General features: G+C 35.0%; 1 protein-coding gene across 1 annotated transcript; it reads right to left on the bottom strand.

Annotated features, from left to right (window-relative positions):
* Nucleotides 1-16139: 16139 nt before the first annotated feature.
* LOC100028338 (olfactory receptor 13G1-like) lies at nt 16140-17069 on the bottom strand. The gene has a single exon (XM_001378359.4). The coding sequence runs from the start codon at nt 17067-17069 to the stop codon at nt 16140-16142; it is 930 nt and encodes a 309-aa protein (XP_001378396.4).
* Between the last annotated feature and the right edge of the window lie 321 nt (nt 17070-17390).

Below are 17390 nucleotides of genomic sequence, written 5' to 3'. Positions count from 1 at the left end.
AGCAAATAACAGAGTTGATCAGAAACCAAAATGCTACCATATGTTGTCTACAAGAAACACACATGAGGCAGGTAGACATGCACAGAATAAAGGTAAGAGGCTGGAGAAAAATCTATTGGGCATCAACTGAGAAAAAGAAGGCAGGAGTTGCAATCATGATATCTGATGAAGCCAAAGTAAAAAGAGATCTGATTAAAAAAGAGGGAAAGTAAGTAGATCCTGACAAAAGTCAGGATAGACAATGAGGAAATAACAATACTCAACATATATGCACCAAATGGTATAGCATCCAAATTTTTAAAGGGAAAAGTACTAGCGTTTAAGGAGGAAATTGGTAGTAAAACTATACTAGTGGGAGACCTGAACCTTCCTCTATCAGATTTAGATAAATCAAAACAAAAAAATAAATAAGAAAGAGTTAAGAGTTGTGAATGAAAAATTAGGAAAACCATCCACATAACTGATCATATCATAACCAAACTGATATAAATCACATAATTATCTCAGTAGATGCAGAAAAAGCCTTTGACAAAATACAACACTCATACCTACTGAAAACACTAGAAAGTATAGGAATAGAAGGGGCTTTCCTAAAAATAATAAACAGTAGATATCTAAAACCATTAGCAAGTATCATCAGCAATGGGAATAAATTAGAAGTCTTCCCAATAAGATCAGGAGTGAAACAAGGATGCCCACTATCACTTCTATTATTTAACATTGTACTAGAAGCATTAACAGTAGCAATTAGAGAAGAAAAAGAAATTGAAGGTATTAAAATAGGCAAGGAAGAGAATAAACTATCATATTTTGCAGATGATATGATGGTCTTCTTAAAAAATCATAAAGAATCAACTCAAAAGCTAGTGGAAATAATCAACAACTTTAGTAAAGTTGTAGGATACAAAATAAATTCACATAAATCATCAGCATTTCTATATATTTCCAACACTACTCAGGAGCAAGAGTTAGAAAGAGAAATTCCATTTAAAATCACCCTAGATCAGGGGTCCCCAAACTTTTTACACAGGGGGCCAGTTGACTGTCCCTCAAACTGTTGGAGGGCCAGACTATTAAAAAAACTATGAAAATGGCTGTCTACCCCTTTCTGGGATAGTGCAGGCTGCAGCACTGGCTGTGATGGGCCTGTCACATCTTGCACAGGTCCATCACTGCCACACTATACTGGGCAGCAGTATACACAGTATGGAATCCCCTCCCCCAGATTGCTGCTCACCATGCTGATGTCTTCCATTGTGCAATCACATAATCCTTTGTGCCACACCTTGTTTTCATTCAGTTACTCTCAGAACAAGGCACCATGCAAAGGATTATGTCACCAGAAGTAGTACTGTATGTTAGCAAAGCTGAGTTTGCAGCACCGCCACATACAGTGCTCCTCTCATTGATCACCAATGAAAGAAGTGCCCCTTTAAGAAGTATGGTGGGGGCTTGATAAATGGTGTCAGGGGGTCACATATGGCCCATGGGCCGTAGTTTGGGGACTCCTGCCCTAGGTGATATGAAATAGGAATCTATTCACCAAAACAAACACAGGAACTATATGAATACAACTACATAACACTTTCCACACAACTAAAACTAGATATAAACAATTGGAAAAATATTAATTGCTTATGGGTAGGATGAGATAACATAATAAAAATGACAATCCTTCCCAGATTAGTTTACTTATTCAATGCCATACCTATCAAACTATCAATAAACTTCTTTACTGAATTAGAAAAAGATCATAACAAAGTTCATTTGGAAGAACAAAAGATCAAGAATATCAAGAGAAATAATGAAAAGAAAAGTGAAGGATGGGGGCCTAGCAGTACCAGATCTTAAATTGTACTATAAAGCAGTGGTCATCAAAACAATATAGTACTGGCAAAGAGACAGAAGGGAAGATAAGTGGAATAGATTTGGGGGAAATGATCTCAGCAAGCTAATGTTCGATAAACCCAAAGATCCCAGCTTTTGGGACAAGAACTCACTATTTGACAAAAACTGCTGGGAAAACTGAAAATGGTATGGGTGAGATTATGTTTAGATCAGCATCTCATACGCAATACCAAGATAAATTCAGAATTGGTAAATAACTTAAATATCATAAAAGGAAACTATAAGTAAATTAGGTGAACACAAAATAGTTTACCTGGCAAATCTACAGGAAAGGAAAGGTTTTAAGACCAAGCAAGAGATAGAGAATATTACAAAATATGTAATAAATAATTTTTATTACATTAAATTAAAAAGGTTTTGTACAAACAAAAGCAATGAAACCAAAATTAGGAGTGAAGCAACAAATTGGGAAAAATCTGTATAACAAAATCCTCTGACAAAGATCTTATTACTCAAATTAATAAGGAACTAAATCAATTGTACAAAAAAATCAAGCCATTTTCCTGAATTGATAGATGGGCAAGGGACATAAGTAGATCATTTTAAGATAAATCAAAACAGCACGTGAAAAAGTTTTCCAAATCTCTTAAAATCAGAGAAATGTAAATCAAAACAACACTGAGGTACAACCTCACACTAGCAGATTGGCTAACATGACAGCAAAGGAAAGTAATAAATGTTGGAGTAGATGTGGCAAAGTTGGGACATTAATGAATTGCTGGTGGAGTTGTGAATTGATTCAACCACTCTGGAATGCAATTTGAAAGTATATCTAAAGGGCTTTAAAAGACTGCCTGCCCTTTGATTCAGCCATATCACTGCTGGGTTTATAGCCCAACAAGATAAGTTAAAAAGACTTGTTCAAAAATATTTATAGACTTGCTCTTTTGATGGCAAAAAATTGGAAAATGAGGGGCTGCCCTTCGATTGGGGAATGGCTGAACAAATTGTGATATCTGTTGGTGATAGAATATAGTGCTAAAAGGAATAACAAACTGGAGGAATTCCATGAGAACTAGAAGAACCTCCAGGAATTGATGCAGAGTGAAAGGAGCAGAACCAGGAGAACCTTATACACAGAGACTGATACACTGTGGTATAATCAAATGTAAAGGACTTCTCTACTACCAGAAATTCAAATATCCAGGACAATTCTGAGGGACTTATGAGAAAGGACACTATTCACATCCAGAGAAATATTTGTGGGAGCAGAAACACAGAATAAAAACAACTGCTTGATCACATGCGTCATGGGGATGTGACTGGGGATGTAGACTCTAAATGATCACTCTAGTGCAAATATCAATAATATAGAAATAGGTCTTTATCAATAAAACATGTAAAACCCAGTGTAATTGCTCATTGGCTATGGGAGGGGGTTGGGAGGAGGAGAGGGAAAGAACATGATCCATGTAACTATGGAAAAATATTCTAAATAAAATTTTAAATAAATAAATATAATATCCATCTTACTAAGCTAATCTACTTATAAATCTTCTTAAACTGCTTCACTTATATATTATATATTCACAGATTGACAGAAACTCTCTGTCCATCCAACCTCAGAGACTCAATCCTGACAGGTTTCATAGATGCTTCTCTCTGTTGCCCCCTGTAATGTTATAGGGAATAGCCTCAGCCACTCACTCTACTTTTGAATTACTATCACAATCTTCTCAGGTATAAAGATGTTTTTCAATGCTGTCTACCACTAAAATTTTCCAAGACTAATATTGATATTGAAGATCTACTCCCAATGAGGAAGCTCCAGAGAGAGTCATCCATTTGCCAATGGTCCTTTCCTAGGGGTTTCTGGAAATTCTTCTTAAGGAACCCTCTGAACATTCTTCTTTCTCTTAAGGTAAACCTCAAACTCCCTAAGCTGGAAACTTCTCCAAGCAGAACCCATTCTTTAATTAATCTAATTAATTAATTAATAGCTAATTTATTCTTATATGCCCCCCTGGGATTCACTGAGAAAGAAATGAATTCATTCTCAATGAAGCAAATGCACCTAACTAAACTCATTCTAAAACTAAGAAAGAGAGACTTAAAAAAAGAAAAATGAAGGAAAGTAAGAATAAGCTTACAAAATGCAAACATTTCAAATAACAAAATAAGACATTTTAACATACTATTAGAGAAAAAATCTATCTAAAGATAAAAATTTCAAAATCATCTTATAATGCTATGTAAAACAAAAAACCTGCAAGAAAACTATTATACAAATATATACATAAATACAAAATATACATAATATCTGCATTATGTTCCCCCTTCAATTCACCTTTAAGGAAGATATAAAATCCCCCTTGTGGTAGAAATCCTCTATAAGGTTTCCTTTAAGGAGAATATAAAAATTCCTATGAGGTAAGGTATTTATTTAAATATATAATTTTTCATGTAATTACAATTTTTAATATATTTCATAAAATCTATTTAATATTTTTATTATTTTTATATTTTAATAAAGTTATCATTTATAATTTAAAGTATTAAGTATTATATTTAGTAATTAGCTATAGAATTTTTAATATTCCTATTTAATATATGTATTATATTAATAAGAATTCTTTTTAAAACCTAAATTTATACTTACAATTTATATCCTCATACAAACCTCTATTGTACTAAAATCCAAACCTTTTCCATTAAAATGTACAGTTAATTTCCTTTAAAACTCTTCAGTCTTCTTAGTTCTTGATAATAGTCATCAATGTCACTGGAAAAATCTCTAGTTGCAGTTCATTGTGTTGTTACAATAATCTTTGTCCAGTGTGTACTTGAAATAGTTTATTGTCTCTTGAAACAGTGTCCGTAGCAATAATATTGTCCAAATATGTAGTTGTTGATGTGTAGTATTCTTTATCCCATTGTCATTTTGTTGTTGTCCTTGTTGCAGTCTTGCTTTTGTTGTGGTTATCTTTATCTTCTTATCCTTGATTTTCATCTTCCATTGATGCATATTTAACTGATGTCTCTTTCTTCACTTGGGAGCAATGAATCCAGTTTGACTTCCCTGTTATCTTTACTGCTGTTGGTATTGTAACCAGCATTTGGTACAGACCTTCCCTGGCAGGTTGTGTACCTCCTGTTCTGTTAAAAAAAATTTATATATATATTGTATCACCAGGATTTATGTCATGTAATGAGAAGTCAAGAGGTCCAGTATAAACTATGGCTTCTAATTGTTGAAGGTCTTTGATTCTATGCTATAATTCTCTTATGTACTCAGCAGTGATTATATTCCCAACCAACACTGAAGTATAAACAGGGCTAAATGTTTTTTATTATAATGGTGAATGAGCAAAAAACCCTGCAAGAAAACTTTTATACAAATATATACATAAATATTAAATATACATAATAAACCTACTCTCATTGCCTTCCTCAAAAACATTGAAGAAATTTGTGTCTCCATTTTTTTGTTTTAGAAAGTTTTCATTGTATAAACTGACCATTTAGCAATTCTCAGACTACCTTAAATAGGTAGATTAATTCAGACAGACTAGACACTATGGGAAATACTATAATAAATCAAGGGAAATCAAGAAATATTCCTCCAGATTTACCCCTTGCATAAACTTTTAATTTGTTAGGGGGATCCTAATTTTCTTAAGGAGAATTGGATGACAAAAAAGGAAGCTAAAACTTTATAAGCCTGGATGGAAAATAAAAATTGTACATGGCCAAAATATGGATCCTTTGACTTTAAGATCTTAAAAGATTTGAAGTTAGCCATTAAAAACAAAGACTCAAAAGATTATAAATACTGGCTTTTGTGGGCATATTATGTTAATAAATCAATCATTCCCTCCAAGTAAGGAAACCATTCTTTCTTTGGAATCAGACCATTCTGGTTTAACTCCTTCAGTTCCTCCTCCAGAATCCTTATTAGATCTAGCAAGAAACACACCCTATCATCCCACCTGGACTGTGAGAAGATCTCTCTTCTTCTAACCCAAACCAGGATTTGGACCATTCAGCCCCTCTCCCTATCAGACCTTGTTCATCCCCCACTTCTCCCATCTCCTTTCCTCCTAATCTACCTCTATACCCTCATACCCTCAAGAGTTTCCTCCTTCTACCTACCCAGGGCCCATCCATTTTCCCTATCCCCACCTGTACCATTCCTACCTGCCTTATCCTTTTCCCTGCCATCATTCCCTTGACCAGTACTACCCACCTTCCTATGACTCATCCTCTTGACCTCACCCATTCTACTCCTCTCCAACCCACTCCCAACCCCAACCCCATTCCTTTCTTCCCTGCCCCCAACCCCACCCTCGATCTTTTCACCCTGCCTCCCCACCTCCTGACAAGCTGTTCCCTCTCCCTCACCCACTCCACCTTTCCCCTACTAGTCTCACTACAACCCACTGCATTGAAATCCAGAAAATAGACCAAGCAGCAGTTACCACAGATGATTCAAATAAAGTCCTTTTCCCTCTCAGAGATGTTCCTACTTATAATAGATGTGGAGATTTAATAAACATTAAACATCATACACCTTTTTCTCCACAGGACATTGAGAGATTCAAAGGAAAAAAAACATCTTATGAATCTGAGCCTGTGGTGGTAATGAATACAGTTGAAAACATTTTCCGCACATATGATCCCACGTGGGTTGAGGTGGTACATTTGCTCCAAGTCGTGCTAATGGAAAGGGAAAGAAATAAAATTCTTTCTCTTATTAATCAGGCCCGAGGAGAGGGAACAACTCATTGGCCAACTGGAGATCTCAAATGAAATCCAAATTCAAAGCAAGATTACTTACAACTATGCCAGGCTAGAAATGCACTGCTAAAAGCTATGAGAGCTTGTTATGATAGGCCTGGTACATGGACTAAATTCAAAAATCTTAAACAGGAAGATAATGAAAATCCCTCTCAGTTTATTGATAGGCTCATTGATCTGGGAGGAAGATACATAGAACTGGATCTTGCTAGGGAAAAGGGGTATTAGACAAATCGGGATAAAATTTGTAAAAAAAAATTTTTTTAAACAGTTGTAAGGTAGTTAAGAATTATTTCATGACTAGCTGTACAAATTGGCCTACTATTGACCTTGAATGTTTAAAAAGTGTGACAGGTTATGCTTTTTAGGGAAATAAAGAAAAGGAGGAGAACACTGATTTAATGGAAACATTAAGGAAGGAAATAAAGGAATTAACTGCTAAACAGGGAGATAAGTATAAAAAGAATGCTACTTTATTGAAAGAAGGAAGGAAATAAAAGAATTAACTGAAACAATTGGAAAGGCAAAGCAGGGAGAGGTCATATCTCCCTTAAAAGAATCCACAAAACAACTACTAACATGTTTTTTGTGGAAAAGTGGGTCATATCATTATGAATTTTAAGAAGAGAAATCAAGAAAATAGGAATAGAAGCTTTAGGAATAATGATAGTGATATGAGAAATAGTAATTTGATCCAGGCAAATCAAAACTCACACCCAAACATCTGTACTCACTGCAGGAACTCCCCTCAGTATGGGGGACCCCAGAGGCATGAACAAAGGAATTTAGATGACTGATGGTACTTGGGAGGGAAAGGAACCTCAACGAGTCTGGTAGTAAATTTTAAGCCTTTTCAGAACTCATTGCCTTATTTTTATTAACTGTCTCAGTTTGTTCCCCTCCCCATAATGAAGTCTTTGTAACTCAATTCTAAATACATGATGTATGTAATTTACTGTTAACCACTTCATAAGTTACCAAAATTTAAATATTCTGTTACATTATCTTTATTTTTACCTCCACTATGTCTGTACTGAAGAACATATCATCTAAAAAGCCCATGAACAGTCTTTTGTTCCTTTTTGCCTTTTTAATTGTCACATATGTGATGATGGATGGACTTCATCAAATTTGTTTCAACCTGTATACATGTTTTGGAGAATTCAATTATCTAATAATTTAAATTGATTCTAATGGGTCTTCAAAAGTGATTTTCAAATATCTAGGTGCACCCTCTGATTGATCATTTTCCTGCCTCTGAATTGTTTGTAATAAGAGGAAAGGGTACATTTCTAGTTGAAGTAGAGTGCAATGGCATTGTTGTATTTTCCCATCTCTGCATTTATTGAACATGTAATAGATGAGACACCTGAATTGATTTTCAATATGTAGTCCTCAGCTCCACATGAAAATGGTTGGGACATATTCATATTGGAGACAGTTATGTTACACTGTTACAGTGTCATACTGTAAAGGTTAAATTTATGGTTGAGACTGAATGTAAAATTATTGGTCACCATGGATTAAATGTCTTAAATCCCAAATGAAGCGCTCAAGTCAGAATGGAATTTTATGGTGATTTAATTACAATAGGAGGAAGAAATTAAGAAAGAGAGAGAGGGGGGAAAGGAGTTAATTTAAACTACTCTGACTCGGGCTGAGCCAGGCAGGAGTTCAAGACCTTGGCCAAAGGGAAAAGTCTTATCACTCACCACGTGACTGTCTCAAGTAAGCTGTCTGAAGGAGCTCTTCCAGCCTCAAGTTCCAGGATCATACTGGCTCCCAGCCTCTCCACAGGATGTCATGATAACTCCAAAGGCAGTTCCCTATATCACTTCCTGCATCTCACATGTACCAATGGTGACACAAACTTAGTTTAGGACAGTTCAGGGGACATTCTGTTGTTTCTGATTTGTCACTTGCTAGCACTTGCCAGTTTAGTGCGGGTGTGTACATTCCTGAGTGCTAGACTAAGCAAGATGAAGAAAATCTAAAAATCACAATACCAAGAGGGAGGGAGGTACCCAAGTGGCTTAATTACCCTGTGATATGCTATAATCTGGAGGTGGGGATGATTTTTCCTGTGAAGCCCAGTAGCTTTGAAATGGATTTATTATATTTGCCAAGCTTGTGGGAAATAAATCACTTTAATTGGACCTTGCTGTGATTTAAGGATCAGTTACAGATTTACTTTTTACTCAGAATTTTATACACAAATTTTTTTCTTAATTTTGTACTTATTTTTATAGAATTTAATTTTTCCTTTTTTATTTGGGATTGTTTTTGTGGGGGGTTGTTTTTCTTTTGACAATTGTTTCGTATACCTCATAACTCAGTTATGAATCCCAGTGTGATTCTGGTGTTGGTCAACACCCTTTTCGGGGGGGGGGAGGGTTGTGTAAATATCCTAAAATCCAAGATCTAAAATTTTGTGGAGAAATTTTAGTAAAAGAAACTTGCCAACATCCTGAATCTAGAAAGCATATCCTTTTGGAGAAGGTGCTGTAAAAATGCCTAAAGAAGCCACACACCACATCAAAAGATCCAGAATGAACTTTAGGATATAATGAACTGAGCTGAAGGGGGATTTATCATACTTATTCTGAATGTAAACTCTTATGCCAAAGGGGACCGCCTCCTAATTGGCATTTTGTCAATGCATCTATCAGTCATTTTGTTTTTTTACTCTCATATTTCCCTCTTATCTCTAAGTATTGTGGCTTCCTCTTAGAAAGTGCAATATTGTAGGTGCTTTTAGCTAGAAGATATATAGAGAGATATAAGATAATTATGTTTAAATGATTGATTGAGGAGAATGGTCTCCCAAAGGATCACAGGGGGATTTATGGCAATGGGATCTTATTCCCTCCCCCTCCTGGAGGGCCAACTGGTTGATCAACATTCTCAACATTCCTAAAATACCACAGATGCATGCTGAACTTCAATAAAAGAAAGGGGGCATAGCCAACCTGGCCTTTTTGGGATGGACTCTGGGAGAGAGCAGACAGGTAAGAGAAAGATTCATGGAGAATATATGACACATGTTCTGAGAACTTAGAGTAAGGATGAGATTTAACTCTGTGCTTATCTACCTTTTCTATTAATAAACTTTATGAAAAATAATTAGTAGATATAGTAATTTTAATCATAACAAAAGTTTGATTTCTTCATCTGTCAAATAAAAAGCAATGTCATCTTTGTTATACACTGCAGACTGTCTGGAGAGAAAAAATGAATGAAAACATGAGGAATTTGGGAGACAGGTCAAATGTTTCACATGAAATGTTAAATTTGCATGAAGGTATATATGAAATTCTCTTCAAATTCTGTCTGAGGAAAAGTAGAAGGATTAGTTAACACACTAACTGACAAAGTCAAGACCCAAAGGATCTGTAAGCTTAAAAATTAATATACAATAACTCCAAGTATTATATATTATAAAGTCTATTGTCTAACAAAATGGAACCATGTGACTAAGTTTTTCTACCTGCTCAACAAAAGACCTCATCCACAGGAAAAAACAGAACTAGACCAGGAACCCCACCCAATTTATCTCCTGTCTACATCAGCATGCAATGACAGGAAGTCAGTGAGCTCCTGGGAATTGTAGTTTTTAGGGTAACAGATTTGTAATTACACATATCTTCTCAAGGCATTGGGCTGAATTTGGCTTGAATCTATTGGGCTGAATTTAAGAAGATGAAATTTAGTAGGGAAAAACTTAAAAGTCATGAAATTGTTCACAAAAAATCAATTTCCAAAAATATAAGAGGGATAAGGCATAAATAGCTAGAAATCAGTGGTTATGAAAAGCCTCTGCGGTTTAGCATACCGTAACCTCAACAGGAATCAGTACTGTGATGGGGCAGTCAAAAAACATAGTGAATGTTGGGCCATGCATTTTTGTTATTTGCCCTTCATTTTCCAAGTGGACCAATGACATGGGGTGATGTCTTGACTTGAGAGTAAATTGGATTTAAGTGAAGCAGAATTACACATAGTCATCAGCCTCTCTCTCTCTTATCAAAGTCCAAAGGTTAGGCAAAAATCAAGAGGATTGGCCATGGCCCAGAATGCAGGGCTATGTGTAAGTGTTACAAGGAAGAGCTTTCAGGGAGGAGGAAGTAGTGATGGTAGGATAGTGACTAGTAACTGATGTATACCCTGAATAACAACTTAAAATTCTTTCTAGTAAACAGAAGAGGACCTATATGCAACATTTATTATCAATTAGGCATATAACTGTCAAGATAGATAGAGGTCTTGCCTTATGAATCTTCCTTTAGGAGGCTATGGTTCACCTTCAGTTATCTGTCAGATTCAAACACTTCACAAGTTCCTGTATGTCTACAAAACCAGATTTTGTTGTAATAGTGAGAATGTTGGCAGTGAGAATGTGAAAAGAGAAAAACATGAGAAAAACAAAAAATTAACTTCTTGCAATGATACTTTATAATTTGTCACATTATTGAGTTGAGACCTTTATGGGTGAAAAAAAGATGTTGTCCCAAATGTATATTAGGAGAAACTAAGGCTTTAACACCACTTTACCAGAATTTATAGTGAAAGGGTTTGTCAGGTGACCAAACAATCCAAGCAGTAGTTCATTTTTTGTACTTTGGTTATACTGTTAGAGGTCCAGTCATATTGTTTGAGTTTTTGTCTTGATCACACCTCTGATTTGTTGTATCATTTCACATGTTTTAAAAAGTGCCCTTTCAAGCATCTCATTCATTGCTCTACTTTTCAATGAAGTAAATTGTGTCTAATGGAAAAGGTTTTTAAAAACCACAATACTATACACATTAATATAAATATTGTACAATGATCAATTGTGAAGGACTAAACTATTATCAGCAATTCAGAGTTCCAAAATAATCCTAAGGGATTCATGATAAAAAAAATATTATCCACAGCCAAAGAAGGAACTGTTGGAGTCTGATCACAGATTGGTAACACTTTATTGTAGAAGATGTGATCTTGTCAGCAAAACATTGCTATTTTAAGTATTGTTAATGATGCCTTGTAGACAATCTACTATCACAAATTAGGGAAGATTATATTTTTATTTCTTGGATTAGATATGATTAGATATAATCTTTCTTTAAAATAGATCTCTGATTTGTACTTGTTGCTTCAATTGTCTGGAAGGATCTTTATCTAAAAAGTTTCCTTCCTCTTCATTTAGTAAAATATACCTCTATGACTCTAGTTAGTTAACCTTAAAATATATACATGTGCTTATGTTTATATTTACATATATGTATGCATACACACATATTTGAGGAAAGGCATATTTCTCCTAATGTCATGTCACACTAAATCTGAAAATTTTTAATAATATTGAAGGATATACAGTAATGCATTTTATAATCTCACTTGACTCTAGATGTTTTGATATGTGGGTAAAAAGAATAGGCCTTTGGGGAAGGTTTTTGGAAAGATGCAAAAAATTGTAATCCCTTGGCTTTTCAAGAAATTTTTTCAATTTTTAAAACTTATTTGGACAATTTTTAATAATTGTTATTTGACATTTTGTGATTCATATTGTCTCCCTCCATCCTGTTCTCCCTATTCCCTCCATGAGGAAGTAAATAGTCTGATACAGATTATATCAGTGATGTCATATTTCCATATTCCTCTTGCCCTGAAAGAAAACACATAGAGCACATATAAGAAAAAACTCATAAAGAAGATAAAATGAAAAATGTAAGATTTTTTAATCTTTAATCAGACTAGCAATTCCTTCTTTAGCTATGGATAGCATTTTATATAATGAGTCCCTTGGGATTATCTTGGAACCTTATATCTTTGATAATCGTTCTTCACAGCTGGTCATCATCCAATATTTTTGTTACTATATACAGTGCCCTCCTGTTTTTTTTTTTTTCAATTTAACAAGCATTCATTGAGTGTCTATACTATATGCTCAGACACAGTCATTGATGGTAAGAGTTATAAGAATTGAGGACTAATGCACAACCTCCTTTATGGATCAAGACAGCAAGTCCCCAAAATTAAGTCATCTGCTCAAGGTCACAGTTAGTGGAAGAAGTAGAATTCAAACCTGGGTTTCATGAATCATCACCACAGTACATGTGTACTGGATCCAGATTTTATTGGCTCAGCAAAGTCAATTGTTAAATTTTCAATATAAACATTTACACTTCAGAAAACTGGAAAATGCCATAAATCAGGGTTTGAGTTTTTGTTTCGTTGATTATCTTAACTTAAGGAAGTGATAAAGGGAAATGTATATTATGAAAATTAAACTTAAGGTTTTTCATATGTACATTTTTTCTCAAGAGTTGATTGTTAGACATTTATCAGCATAGTAGAGCAAGTGGAGCAGTTTTGTTACTATATGGTTAAATGTAATGCACACACTTGTACTTATTTATTTAGAATATTTTTCTATGGTTACATGATTCATGATCTTTCCTTCCCTTTTTCTCTCCCTCCCTCCTGCATCTGACAAGCAATTCCACTGGGTTATACACATAACATTGTCCAAAACCCATTTCTACATTATTCATATTTGCAATAGAGTAAGCTTTTAATGCTAAAACCCCAATCATATCCTCATCGAACCACGTAATCAATCATATGTTTTTCTTCTGTATTTCTGCTCCCACCATTCTTTCTCTGGATATGGACAGCATTCTTTCTCATAAGTTCCTCTGGATTGTGCTGGATCTTTTCATTGTGCCTATTAGAAAAATCCATTACATTTGATTGTGCCACAGTGTATCTGTCTCTGTGTACAATATTCTCCTCTTTCTGTTCCTTTCACTCTGCATCAGTTCCTGGAGGTCTTTCCAGTCCCCATGGAATTCCTCCAGTTCATTATTCATTTCAGCACAATAATATTCCATCACCAACAGATACAATCTGTTCAGCCATTCCTCATTTTACAATTTTTTTTGCCACCACAATGAGTGAGGCTATAAATATTTCTGTGCAAATAGTTTTCCTTATTATCTCTTTGGGGTACAAACCCAGCAGTGCTATGGCTGGATCAAAGGGCAGACATTCTGTTAAAGCCCTTTGCACCTAATTCCAAATTGCTCTCCAGAATGGTTGGACCAGTTCTCAACTCCACCAGCAGAATACACACACTTAAAAAAAAAAAAGTCTACATAACAGAATGTCAGTTTGTTTTTTTTTCTTAAGTATATCAACATTTTCATTAATTGTTAAATTCACAATAAAAAATTAAATTAATACAACTATACACTATAAGATTATATAATAAATGAACCTATTTTTGGCAGTATAACCAAATATTACATATATAAAATATTATTCTCTCATATGTATCTAGCTGTCTTTGTCACTAATTAAATACAAATTCTTTGTTTAAAAAATACAAAAAGTTAAATACAAGTTGATGAAAATAATGTAAGGTGAAGACAATTCCTGTGAAGAGGAGTTTAAAAAGAAATAAAAAGGTTTCAAAGGCTGTATTGAAATTGGAGAGAAGTGAAGCACTTGTAGAGGTAATTGACATGTTGGAGACCAGAAGAATTCATCCCCTCAATGGCTTTGAGTGCCAGTATATGAACAAGACTAGTGGTATAGGAAATGTTTTTCTTTACTGGGTTCTTTGGGAAAGGGGATCCGAAATTGTACTATAGGATTTGATGGTCCCATACAGTAATTCAGGTTGGGATTTTGCATTTGCCACTATCCATAAGGAATCTCTGTTGGACCTGTTACTCAACTGAACTTCTAGAGTTTGCTTATGTCCAAAGTCTGACCTTTTATTGCCCAGAATAGTTCTCTCTTAGTTGGCTCTCTTCTTGGTTGCCAGAGGTCAGCTACTTCAGTCTGCTTCCTTGTTTCTCTGTGTTCACCAGGAATCAGTCTTTGCCCTGTGCTGGATAATCTTCCCCCTCTCCTCAAAAGGCTGCCCTAAAAATGTCCACTTATATTGAACTTGCCATTCCCTAAAACCAAAAGTTTCATTTATGCCAATTGTCTAACCATCTATTTTCTGAACTCAGCCTAGTATTTATATTAACTTCTGTCAAATGTCATGGTATAAGCTTATAATAAACCTGATCTCTTACACCTTAAGAATATCAGCATTTTAATCAGGAAAGAAAGAAGGAGGAGAAGAAGGGAGACATATAAAGATGGAGGGAGATATGGAAGAGAGACAGAAGAAGGAAATAAGCATTTATTGTGTCTACTCTGCCAAAAACTGTGCTAAGAACTGTGCTAAGCACTTTTCAAATATTATCTCAATTGATCCTCAGAACAACCTTAGGAGGTAAATACTATTGTTATTGCTATGTTATGGTTGAGGAAGCTGATACAAACAGAGATTAAGTGACCTGGCCATAAAAGAATCTTTTACACTGCATTGTATACTGTTTTGAAATTTTCAATGTATTTCCATGTGCTTCATGGAGGCAGTTTGGATTATGGGAAAGTTGTCTCTAGATAAATAGACAGAAGATTCATGTTCCAGTCTTGTCTTGACACCTATTCGCTACCTTTATGGCCTTGGACAAGTTATTATCAGTTTATCTTCTCATCTAAAAAGTGGGAAAACTAATATGTACCTCAAACTTTGTTGAAAGGATTAAATTTAATTTAATTATTAAATGTTGACAGGATTAAATGAAATAATGTTTGTAAAAGTCAATTTTTAAGTATAAAATCCTGAAAGAAATGAGACAATATCCTAATTGATGCCCGTTATTTTGTGAAAAAAGCAGAACATACTTCAGATATAGAGTCTGAGTTCCAGAAAAAGCAAGTGATTTATTTGTCTAAGAGCATGGAGATAGTTGGTGGCAGAGTTTTTTTTAAGGTAGCAGGGCAGTTAATTCATGGAATTTTATGGGAAAAAGAAGAATTCAAAGCCTTCACAGGGAAAGGAAGCCACTCAGAAAGTTGGAAGAGGATTTAAAGCAGTTCAATGACACCAATATTCAAAAATGTTATTTACTATTCCTTGATCCCTCTAATGATATTCAACAAATAATTGTTCAAACCTTTACAATGGCAGGATTCAAGTTCAACTCTGAACTACATTATTCTTAAGAAAGACTTAAAAGTTATATTTCCCTATTACAAGAGATAATATCGAAGAAACTGACAAAAAAAACCTAAAAAATTAAGCTTCCAAATATCTGGATATCGGAGAAAGATTCACTTTCTAAATGTGCACAGAACAAAAATATTTTTTTCTTCTTAAGTAATATTTTATTTTCCCTATTACATTTAAAAATAATTTTAGCATTTCCTTTCTGACATTTTGAGTTCCATATTCTCTGCCACCCTCCATCTCTCCTTTATGTCTGAGATAGTAAGCAATTTGATATAGGTTATACATGGAAAAACAATATTTTTTAAGTTAAAGCATGTCTTTTATTAGAAAACTTTATAATATCAGTAATGATCAATCATTAATACAAACTATGGGTTATTGAAGGAGCTTTTGGAGGTCTCCTTATTCACAGCTTCAGGATCTGGTGGGCTCATCATCTCTTGAAGAAAGAAAACACTTTCTTGAGTCCTGCTTTGACTTCTTTGTTCCTCAAGGTATAAATAAGAGGGTTTAGGGTAGGAGCCACTGAAGTGTATATCACAGATACAATTTTATCCTTATCCAATGAATAGCTGGAAGATGGCCGTATATAGGTGTAAATTACAGTGCTATAATACATACTGACCACAATGAGGTGGGAGGAGCAAGTAGAGAAGGCTCTCTTTTTGCCCTCGGTGGTACGGATTTTCAGGATACTGGAGATAATACAGGCATAGGAGAGCATCGTGATTATGAAATTCCCCACAGCTAGGAACACATCTGCTGTGAAGGCCATGGTTTCATTCAGGTAAGTAGGGGTGCAGGAGAGCTTGAGTAAGGGGGGGATCTCACAGAAAAAGTGGTTGACTACATTAGAGTGGCAGAAAGACAATCGAAACATAAGGCTGCTGTTAATGCTGGTATTGAGGATACTAATTGACCAAACACCAGTGGATAACAGCAAGCACACCTTCTTGCTCATCATGGTGCTATAGTGGAGGGGATGGCAGATGGCCACATACCTGTCATAAGCCATAGCTGTGAAGAGCAGCAGCTCAGCCCCTAAGGACCAAGTGAAGAAATAGAGTTGGGCCATGCAACCTGCAAAGGAAATAGTCTTTCTGCCCATCATGTTCTCAAGCAGCTTTGGTAGAATTGTGGAGGTACAGAGGACATCAACCACAGCTAAGTTGACCAAAAAGAAATACATAGGTGTGTGTAATGTGGAATTAAAGCTGATCGTAACAAAAATCAGGATATTCCCTGAGAGGGCCACTGTGTAAAGGGATAGGAATAAGAAAAAGAACAAGAAACGAAGGTGAGGAGCTTCAGAGAATCCTTGCACAAAGAATTCGGTGACCAGTGTCTGATTCATCCATGCCATTGGAAGAGAGAATCTTGATTATGCCTTAGAGATCCCACTCACCTTTCAGCTCAATTATGACCTAGTAAAAGAAGAAAAAATTGTGTTGAATATTAGTATTGAAAGGCCCTTTTCAAAATTACCATCAAGGAGAACAAATATTGAGTTTGATAGCAGATATCTTCTTCATTAAATTCCATTTCTACTATTTACCAATTGTAGGATCATCTGCATGAAGTCTCCCTCCAAATCTTAGTTTTATTATCTGTTAAATTAAAATGACAATAACTGCCCTATTTAACTCCCATTATTGTCATAAGAACAAAATTAGATAACAGAAAA

The sequence above is a fragment of the Monodelphis domestica genome, chromosome 1, assembly GCF_027887165.1.
Source record: "Monodelphis domestica isolate mMonDom1 chromosome 1, mMonDom1.pri, whole genome shotgun sequence".
In the NCBI taxonomy this organism is placed as follows: domain Eukaryota; kingdom Metazoa; phylum Chordata; class Mammalia; order Didelphimorphia; family Didelphidae; genus Monodelphis; species Monodelphis domestica.
Note: the sequence above shows the minus strand (reverse complement) of the source record. Positions and strands in the feature narration are given on the sequence as shown.

Bases quoted from the DNA above. Each gene is read 5' to 3' on its own strand.
- LOC100028338 (XM_001378359.4), bottom strand. From the start codon at position 17,069: ATGGCATGGATGAATCAGACACTGGTCACCGAATTCTTTGTGCAAGGA.